Source organism: Equus asinus, chromosome 3 (assembly GCF_041296235.1).
Source record: "Equus asinus isolate D_3611 breed Donkey chromosome 3, EquAss-T2T_v2, whole genome shotgun sequence".
NCBI lineage: Eukaryota > Metazoa > Chordata > Mammalia > Perissodactyla > Equidae > Equus > Equus asinus.
This window is the reverse complement of record NC_091792.1, coordinates 40,709,322-40,719,958: the sequence shown is the minus strand read 5'-3', so window position 1 is coordinate 40,719,958 and position 10,637 is coordinate 40,709,322. Positions and strand designations below refer to the sequence as shown.

The 10,637-nt window shown below is 46.5% G+C and overlaps 1 protein-coding gene across 1 annotated transcript in view; it reads right to left on the bottom strand.

Moving 5' to 3' along the window:
- Positions 1 to 563: 563 nt before the first annotated feature.
- TMEM131L (transmembrane 131 like) overlaps positions 564 to 10,637 on the bottom strand; it is a 150,933-nt gene continuing 140,859 nt past the window's right edge. The window contains exons 30-35 of the mRNA XM_044767081.2: positions 9,088 to 9,166; positions 8,074 to 8,156; positions 4,251 to 4,371; positions 3,090 to 3,181; positions 1,727 to 1,866; positions 564 to 975 (exon numbers count right to left, since the gene is read on the bottom strand). Coding sequence (XP_044623016.1) covers positions 700 to 975; positions 1,727 to 1,866; positions 3,090 to 3,181; positions 4,251 to 4,371; positions 8,074 to 8,156; positions 9,088 to 9,166 — 791 coding nt within the window. The 3' untranslated portion in view covers positions 564 to 699. The remainder of the gene's footprint in view (positions 976 to 1,726; positions 1,867 to 3,089; positions 3,182 to 4,250; positions 4,372 to 8,073; positions 8,157 to 9,087; positions 9,167 to 10,637) is intronic.

Here is a 10,637-nt window from a genome sequence, read left to right as displayed (position 1 = left end):
ATGTGGAGTAAGCCGGCCCCCTCAGAGGGAAACGGACCAGAATGTCCCAGCTGCTGTCGCTGCCCCCAGTGATGGGCATGATGGAGGGGAGGGAACACCCTCTCCACACTGAGCAAGCAGGACAGCGCTAGGTTCTCTGCTTCACCCCAGCAGCCATGACCACCAGAACTGGAAAGAGCTGTCCTCCACCCTAAAAGGGGTCTGTCCAGGCGAGTGGCCAGCTGCTCAGCTGGGCTTTCCGAGCCAGCAGTTCTCAATTGGCTGCAAATTCCAATCGATGGAGGACTCGACTCAAAATCCCAATGGCCTGAGCCCCGGGTCAATTAAATCAGAATCTCTGGGAATGTCACCTGATCAACTTTGTTTTTTGCAAGTTCCCTGGGGGGATGCTGATGCCCAAGGAAAGGAGAACCACAGTAGCCCATGGCTTTCTCCACTCCCTTGTTCTGATTTAAAACATTTGGCATGTCTGACACACTTTTTGAATTACGAAGTTAGGACACATGGATGCTTGGTTTCTATCACTGATTTGCGATGGGTTAAAAAAAAATAGAGCACCCAGATTTCATTAAAAAAATTTATTTTCATATAAAAGTGCCAAAATATCCACCAATGTCGTAATCTATCTCAACAACCAGTTTACGCTAGTAATTGAAACACAAGCCTCTTTATTCACATTGTTTAAAAATCAAATTCTTTTCACACGTTCCCACAGTAACTCGAGTCTCTAGACAGCGGGAAATTGGCGTTCCTGTTTGCTGTGGTAGTCCATATGTCCAGGTTCATATAGGCACGGAACGGGTTAAACCCTGGGTAGTACTCCTTGCACATGACCGCCTGGTTTTCAAGGTGAGTCGAATGTTCTGTGGTGGGATTCATGGGGCAGCAATTTTCATACACATCACTCTGCGGGGCCCAGATAGAACCAAAGAGTCCAGACATTGGAGACAAGCTTCGGGTACTTGTGAGGTAGGGCTAAAGTGTAAACGAGGAAAAAAAGAAAAAAAGAAGTGTTTAAAAAAAATAAAGAGGCCTTAGAAAGAGAATGTCAAAGTTGACTATCTACCAGTGGATACCACAATGGGAGCAATCCAAGATGGAAATTACTAAACTATTCTCAACCATCCGGGTTGCTTTAACTCCACTTTTCTCAAACAGAGGGTTGTGAAATTCCCATCAAACTGGAAGAATTTATTTCAATCCAAGGAAGGACCCACAGGTCAAATGCCTTCGATCTGTTAAAAAAAAAAAGTATGGTATGCATGTGAAAGGGGGAAGGCGCCCGGCTTTTAAGCAGGGAAGTGTGCTCACAGGCAGGAAGCCCTGAGGTCCCATTCCTGAGCACTGAGCGACCTTCCTGGGACTTTCACTTCATGTCTTCTCACAGAGGAAAAGGTCAGCAGGGCCACACAAACACAGCTGTGTGACAGAGGGCTTGCTGGCCCACAGTCAGTGCTATCCATAAACCATCCCTCCTCGGTAGTTTGGGGTGTCTTTTTCATTGGGGGCGGCCAGACTGTCAATGCCTGCAAGTCCCCACCCGTCTGAGTATGTGTTAGGGTCCTTCAGGGGGTGGCCAGCGCAGGCTTTTGTGATCTACAGCAAACAAGCCAGGCCTTCACTGATTTGAACCCAAGTGTAAAGCGAAAGTGGGACCAGGATTCAAGAAGCACCAGAGAGAACTCAGAGCCGCCCCAAAGTCACAGCAGAGGATGACGGCACTGACCGGATTGCTGATGAGCCCGGCGTGTCCCCAGGCAGTCGGCACGTTGGGTGGGGTGTTCCAGGTAGACTGAGAGTTGTGATCAATAAAGTCTGTCTGTACTTCTGCAGGACAGGGGAAGCCATTGTGGTAATTCATGTTTTCTATGACAAATGGGAGACATCAACATGGGTAAACATTTTTGTGAAGAGAATGGAATACTCACTCAGGCAAAAAAGCTTTCAAGGCCTCTTTATATTGAAAACGTAAAGACAGACATAAAACAATTACTCCATATGGACCAGGAGGGCCATTTCACTGTCGTTCTCAAGGTGAAAAGTGTTTGTCAGACACATGACCTGGAGGCCCTCAGTGCAGAAGGTCTTCCTCGGGGCTTGATTTTCTGTATTTGATAATTTGATAGGACTCTTTCTAATACACAGAACACACTAAAATACTACTACATTACCATAGTAGTAAATATCACTATAGATTTGAATACTGTCAAGATTCTTATCAGTATTTAAATTTTTCTTTTATTATCTGTCATGCCAACGTCAGTCATCTGTACATATACCATACGGACTGATAAAAGCAACAGGATTATCAGGCAGTTCCTAAGGTACCAGTAGGAAGATGATAAACACAAGCCTCACAAGCACAGGAAGAAAGTTACCACAGCACCCCCTTGTGGTTAGCATAGAGCAACACATACGTCAAAATACAAATAAGTATATAACACCTAATATATCGCTTCTCCCTTCCCTAAAAAGGCAGCTCTGGTATGAGAAATCACGATCAGATTGCAATGTATACTAAGAACATTTGCCAGCTTATCAGGGAAATCTCATTTCTCTTATTGTTTATTACTACAGATGCTTCAGCCCAAGCATCTAGAATTTTCCACAGTTTCCCCTCCAAGCTCCTTTCCTTCCTTCTGCAGCACCACCCAGGAGCAGAAGAGTCAGGACATGCTGAGGAACAAGCAAGTAAATGTTTCCATTTTGCATGGGATTTGCCTGCCTAAAAAGAATAGCCAACAACTAAAGCCCCAGCCTCCCAAAGGCTAATCCACAATGCTCGGTCCACATAAATTCAAATGACCCAGTTCTACCTGATTTGAAGGACTAAATGGATTAGGGCTGTTTGTAGAAGCCCACAGACACCAGCTTTGGAGGGCTTTTAGAGGCCATAGCTGGCAGGCAGGCACAGCCGGACTCACACGGAGGAGTTAGCAGGCTCCTGTGAGATCATCCTCGAAGGTGCTCACTTTATGTTACAGGCAAGCTACTCTGCAGTCAGTGCCTTCCTTATGTCCACACAAGTCCACTGCTGACACTTTCTGAGGATAAAAGAATGGCATTGGGACTGTTCAAACAGCTTTTACCTTCTGGAAAGGCATTGTAATCGTTCAATTCCAGCGGACAGTACACACTGGGAAACTGGCCTTCGCAAGTTGCACTCCAGTCAATGAAATTGCTACAAAAGACAAGAGATCTAGTTTCAGAATCAGGATGTCAGGAGAGCAAGTAAAGAAAGAGGAAAACAATCTTCCTGCCCAGCATCCACCTCACTGCTAATTCCTCGATGTTGGAAAATAAAAGATGTGCTTTCTCAAGTCCCAGAACCAAAGACTTACAAACGAAATGCTCATCACCAAGGACATCCTATTGCAGGACAGATGGCTCAGACCAGGAACATGCTTCCTCTATAAACAGGCTTGTTAAGTCTAACCAGAGGCAGAATCCAGGACCCTGGCTCTATCAGCCCTCTGGAGGACCAAGCGGACACCATGAAGGGCCTCAGTACACACCTGAAGGGTTTACAGATGTTTCGCATTAAAATGTCCACCTTTCCCTCAGAGCAAGGCCAGCTTTCATCTTAGTAAATCACAACTATAAAGACTAGGATTAGGATTAGTACCGATAGGTACTATGATCACTCATACGGGATCCTTATCTTAGAAATAAGAAAGTAAACACTGCTGTAATGAGCAGAGACAAGAAAAAAACAAAAAGAAACTTGCGATGGATTTTGTGATTTAACACAGATATTAACATTTTCTCAAGGTTTCATAATTGAACGACATATTAATACCCAAAAGCAAAAAATTTAAGAAACTGCCATCGTGTAACTATTTTTCAATACTCACACTACTTGATCTTTTAAAATGTTAGCCGTGTTCAAGATTAATACCACAAAAACATGGAAATCTTCGCTCTACTAGAGGGCAGGAATTACTAGTGGTTGTTTCTTCAAATTTGCCTCTATTAATAGATCATCTTTTCAACTTAAAAAAGGAAAGTAATGACCTGGTCACCAACTATATTACTTCTATCTCCTTTCAAGTTTCTCTCAAGGCCTGGTTTGTTATGTTCTAAGACATCACAACGCAACTCCAAAAGGCAGATGGAAACACCCAGCTGAGGTATGCTGGGGAAGGAAGTCTGGCCCTGGGTTTTGCAAGGTCTGCCTAACAGACTGAACTCAAGTCCCCACTGCAAGCCCTCAGGCGGAGCAAGGCAGCCATCAGAGAGGAGGCCCGTACCTGTTATGGACCGGGGCTGGCCCCTGCATCACACCAGGAACGCTGCTCTCCAGAGCGCAGTTGAAGCTGCTCGTCACACACACTGGCTGGGTGGGCCACAGGTCTCCGGGTGGGTAAAGACCTAAGGAAGAGAACAGGGCCTCTCAGTGCACCTTCCTCCCCGCTCAGCCGCATCCCGCCCTTCCTACAGGACCCAGCTCAACGTCTCTTCCCTCCCATGTCATCCCCACGTGCTGACCACTCTGCCTTCCCCGACCCCTGCCAGGATATTCTTTCAGGGTATAAAGCAGAAATAGAGCATATTGTTTGACCTTTACTTGAGACAGGGCACAACCGTCTCCTGACCTGGGTTACAAGATACCTGTAATGAGTCAACAAGCGTTTGAGGGCCTACTGTTGGCAAAGCCCCACTATAGATACCAATGACACAGCAGCAATACATTCAAGTGAGCAGAGACGAACAACAAACAAAGGAAGTAAGAAGCTGCAAAAACGGTGACATTACAGGCCCTGGGATAAGACACAAGGATTCCATGGCAGTGAGAGGGACAACCACCTCAGCACCTGGGGAGAGAACACCGCAGACCCCAGGGAGGCATGGGGCACGGAGTGACATGGATGATCCTAGTGTTTCAGAGGTGCCCTGCGGCCCTCCTCAGGAAGGGAAACGTCCCCGTAAGACTCTCCCAAACTGTGCGAGTGCCTTCAATCTGACCGACGACTGCGTCTGCCAACACCTGCCATGCGGTTCTGAACTCAACGGGATCACCTTCCCCTTAACCTTTCCAGGCGATGGCTGAGCTCCTGCACCTCCCACACAGAACACCTGCCAGCACCTCTGGTTGTCCCCACCTTCACTGCCAAGCTGTCGCTCAGTCATTTGTGGGATGGATGGATGGACGGATGCCACTGGCTGGTGGCATGGATTAACGGGACAGGCGGGGCCATATGCACGCAGACAGTGCCTTCACCCAGAAAGACTAAACCCAACTATTCGAATTGAACTGGGAACCCAATGATTTACCAGCCAGCCAGGTAAACACTGGAGACACTGCCAACCTGTGCCCCCTGACTGAGGCAGGTCCTACTTGAAAGGAGTTCAACAATTGTAAACAACAGGGCAGCATGTGCACCCTAGGACTGTACTTTCTGTGTGAGAGCCTGGCGGTAACCTGCCCCCTCCTGTGAACCCAGAGACTTGCACCTCAGGGGTAGTCAGAAGAGACCCCCAAGTGTTTAAAGAAACACTACCAATAGATCACGTAGCTTTCACATGACTGTGGAGACGTCTGAAAGATGAGGCTACCCTTGGTTAGTCTGGGGAGCTTCCTAGAAGGATAACTTGTGTTCACGTACCTCTTACGGGCAGTAATCACTAGGAGGGAGCCATCCAATTAGAAAAGCTGGTATGAAATTTGTCTGCTGAAATTAGCTAAGGTGATCAAAGACACCACCTTGGCCCTGGAAGGCATTCAGGTCAGCTTCAATTCACTGGCCAGGGTTCTTGTGGATGAAAAACTGCCAGAGACCTCCTCCTGCAGGCCGAAGCGCCGTCTATGCCTCACTAACACACCCTGCGGTACCTGGAGTAGCGCCTCTGACCAAGGGGAGAGGTCAACACAGAAACGTGAGGGGAAAGCCACCTGGCCTTGGTAGCTTATGAGACTTGTTCAACTGGTTAGTTCTGGAACTCTATGGGGAAGGGTTGAGGTCAATACTGCAGAGAGCAGTACTCTGTTGAGAGTAGCCATAATTAAATGCTATGCAAGTCAAATTAATGAATGCAGTCCCACCTTCTGTCATTCAGATTAATCAAGAACCACTTACAGAGTGATAACCCAAGTGAGAAGTAATGATGGCCTGGACCAGGGTAATGAGGGTGGAGATGGGGGGAAGTTATCAGATTCTGAATACATATGGAAAGTATGAAGAAGGCCAACAGGGTAAGACAGCAGCTCACACGTAGGGGCAAGAAAAAAACGTCAAGGACGACACCTAGATTTTTGGCCTGAGCAACAAGAAAGACTGGATGGGAAGATGGTAAGAGCAGCAGGTCTGAAGGAGAAGATCAAGCACTGGGTTTGGGACACCTGTTGCTTCCCCAGGTAAAGATGTCAAAGGGCAGTTGGCTACAAGATACTGGAGTTCAGGAGAGAGGCCCAGGCTGAAGATGCAAACGTGGGAGTGTCAGGGTGAAGATAAGACTTAAGCTTCGCAGGTGGGTGAGACCACCAATGGGGTGTGCAGAGACCAGCACAAGGCCTGACTTCGTGAGCACAGCACTCCGGCAGTGTGAGAGGTGGGGAAGGGGGAGGAACTGAACTGGGAACCCTAAGGTTTACCAGCCGGACTGAATGACTAAGGTTGGAAACACGTCAACATGGAGACCAAAGCCTGAGAACTGAGCGTGGGACTTCATGATGTGGAAGTCGCTGGTGTCCCTGCAGATACTGTGTCAGGGGAGTGGTGCACCACAGCCAGGTTACAGCGGTTCCATGGGAGGACAGGAGAAAAGGAATATTAATCAGCAGGCACCGAGAACTCTTCTAAGGAGTTTTCCCAGAGAGGAGCAGAGAAGTGGCTAGACAAGTCAAGAGAGAGGGTTTGGCTATTGTTGGTTTGTTTTTGTTTTTGTTTTGCTGAGGAAGATGTGCCCTGAGCTAACATCTATGCCAATCTTCCTCTATTTTTGTATGTGGGTCCCCATTATAGCACGGCCACTGACAGGTGAGGAGTGTAGGTCCACATATGGGAACTGAACCCCAACCACCAAAGTGGAGCATGCCAAACTTAACCACTAGGCCACCAGGGCTGGTCCTACTGTTGGTTTTTCAAAGATGGGAAGTATTACAGTGTATTTGTATGCTGATGGGAATGACTCATTAGAGAAAAACTGACGATAGAAATGTGCTGACACAATGTCCTTGGAAAGGACAGTAGCACTGACAATTCAACAGGTTGCAACAGGAGGGGAACAGAGACGGTGGTGGCAGGTAGATGGGGCAGTGGGAACTGTGTGAAGCTTCTCTCATTCCCAGTAAAATAGGAAGCGAGATCAACCATGAGAATGAGGCAGAGGGCGCTGGAAGTGTGGGCAGAGAGGAGAGTGGGAGGACGAAGGGACCAGAGAAATGCAGCAGCTGGGCCCACGTGAAGCTAGTGCTCATGAACTCAGAGAATGGCTGGTCAGCGTGTGTGCGTGTGCGCTGTTCTCCAGCCTCACTCATCTGCACAGGAATAGGCAGAGAAGCTGGAGAATTGGGCAAAACCATGACTGTGGTTTTTTGAGGTGAATGCAGGAAAGGGAGAGGAGGAAGGAAGTGATGGTAACAATGGATCAGGAAATTGAAGCGGAGGAAGAAAGCAAGCATGTATACACAAGGGGGGGGGCAGTCAAAAGGGGATGGCCCAATGCTTTGTGGACAGGAATTGTGAACAAGATCTATTTCTCTGGTGACTGAGGACCCAACCACTGCCATCTCTATTGTTCTGTCACCTCAGACTGGGAAAGGTGAACTGAACACGGTGGTAGACCCCTGGAAAGGGGCCGTGTGCTGTACCAGGCCAAGAGCACCTGAGCCTCAGCTACAAGGAGGGAGCTCAGCGTCAATGCAGAGGGGGCAGCCAAAGTCAGAGGCCCCCAGTGACGCTGGTCCAGAGGGCAGGTGGCTTCCTAATGCAGGAAAAGTGACATGGCTTGGCAAAGAGGGCACCAAGGAAAGGGCCCTGCCCCACCCAAGCTGCTTATCTTCTCAAGCTCACCGGCCAGCAATGTAACACAGAACACCTGGCTGGTGTCTCCAGCAGGAGTAACGAGCCTCACCTTTATCTCCCTCCACACCTGCGGGCCCGGCAGGGATGCTGGGGCAGGGAGCTTCTGCATACTGTGGGAGGCTATTCACCGCTCTGTGGGGAAATCGAGAAAACAAGCATCGGTTGATTTTTTTCTCTACAAGCAAATACTGAATTTGTATAACCAAGTCTGATTGAGTTTTTGCATGAATTCTTCCCCCAAGAAACATATAGATACTAGAGACATAAAGACACACAACCAGGAAAGGGTTGTGGAATATAAAATTCCCAAGATTCAGCAAAGTCTTCCTTTAATAAACAACAAAACAACTTGTAACTAAGGTAACCAAGGTCATCTGTGCTTTCAGATCTGCCTGCCAGCAGCTGGCAACCATTCCTGATCCTGCGTTTACTTTCTACCCCTAACTAAACAGCTCCTACAGAGCTCTCCTCGTCCCCTGGCTGGGTTTCCTTCCTCATAAACTCACCAATTTAAGTTTAATCACATTGTCCTGTCCTTTCCCAGCACGGCTGGTGCCTAAGAAACCTAACTACATTTCTCTCCCTGAAACCGTCTCTTTCTTGTGCACCCTCCTCCCGTCTCACTCACTAAAAGATCCTAGTTTATTTTGTCCGATCATCACACAGCAATCACCACACAGAGGAACTGTAAACGTGTGAGTGTCCAGCAGATTCTTGCAAAATTTTCTAAATCATCAATGCTCAGTTTTATTTCAAGTCCTAGCAATGGGCAGATGATTCCCATCCTCAGAATAACTTGTTCCTTCTTTCTGTTTTCAGGAATGATGTGTTTTCTAACATGGCTGGGTCCCCGAGGGCACCAGCGAGACCAGAGACACTCCGTATGAACCAGGTTTACTTGGAAAGATCCTGCTTTCTGAACTGTTAGGAAAACCAGATTTTACTTTCTGGCATCCTTAAAAAGTCTGCATATTTGAACCTGTAGAACCAAGTACAGAGAAAAGACACTGATAGAAAAAGCGGTCCATAAAACATTGTAAAAAACGGGAAACGGAAAACTTACGTGGGATTGCAGATGTTATGGGAAAGATTCACGGAGATGGGAGTTTCTGAAGGAAAGGCATTTTGTGAAACGTGGTCTCCTGCACAAAAAACAAAAAAATTATCATAAGGTTTTACAAGCATAATTCAACCGTGTACATTCTGTATTAAAATGCAGACTAACAGCATTAACCCCTAGTGGAGTGACTTGAAACTGATACTCACACATTCAGCAATTTAATTTTTAAAAGGCCTTTTATAATTATCTTTTCAGTGACAACTTAACATTTACATTTATGAATTTTGGATTAACGTTTTAATGATGGAGAGAAAAGGTGGAAAATATTACCATTATGTAACTTGTTAATAGAGACTTCTGATAAAAGAAATTTAACTATCTAAATAGACACCCCCCCAGTTTATAAAAGTAATATATGTTCATGAGAGGAAATCTATAAAAATAAACAGAAGTTTAAAGAAGAAAAACATGTCACCTGCAATTATACTATCATTATCAACATTTAGGTATACTTCCTTACACCATCTCTTTTAGGTATATGTCTGTGTTGAAAATTGGGATCATCTTTCATTTACACTTTGTCTTTTTGGTCTTTTACATCATTAACTCTATTGTGGACATTTTCCTGATACTACGAAACCTTCAAACACAACTTAAAGACTGCACACTGTGCCAGTGTACAGCAAGGCCATTAATAGTTTTCATCCTTCTTGTTCTGTTGGCCTTTCCCCACAAGCTAAAGCTTCCCTTCTGTTTTTTGTTAACGTTAAAGTACTGATCTTTTAAAAATCTCACGTTAGCATCATCAGGCAAACTCTGTGTTCAGTGGTGGACGGAGCTGTGCTTGGTGTACGCTGTGGAAACCAAGCTACCTCTGGGCAAGAAAACCACTCCTGTTCACAAACAAAATGCCACATGCCCACCTTCATCAAATTCCATTCTCAACGGGGGCAATACTGTCCCCATGAGGGGGAGAACTGGTTTGCTTTCTGGGAATTGAGAATATCTTATCATTTATGTGCAGTCAGGCATCGCATTTTCGTCAATGACGGACCACACGTATGACAGGGGTCCCATAAGATTAGTACCATATAACCTGGGTGTGTGGGACGCCACGCCCTCTAGGTGTGTGTAACTATACTCTATGATGTTTGCACAAGGAAAACACCACCTAACAACTCATTTCTCAGAACGTATCCCTGCCGTTAAGCAATGCGTGACTGTGTAAGGCACAGTCCACAGCAATAAACAGATCTGCGGTGTACAGCAGTGATATTGAAATTTTATGGGGGTCATTAGGCAAACAATGTCTAAACGATGCCTAAGGGAGAGACTGATAATGAAGAAATGGCTGAGAAACATGGATTGCAATCACACGTGGGCGCTGTCTCGGTTTTTATGGTTATTAATGCCCTGGTCTCTCAAAGACCTTCTTGTACAGGGATCGTTGTCAGGAGGAGAGAGAAAAGAGGGGAAGCCGAGAGGCTGCTGAAGGGAATTCTCTGCTGCTCACGAGCTCACACGGAGCGGCCTGCAAGGAGGCGGGAGATGCA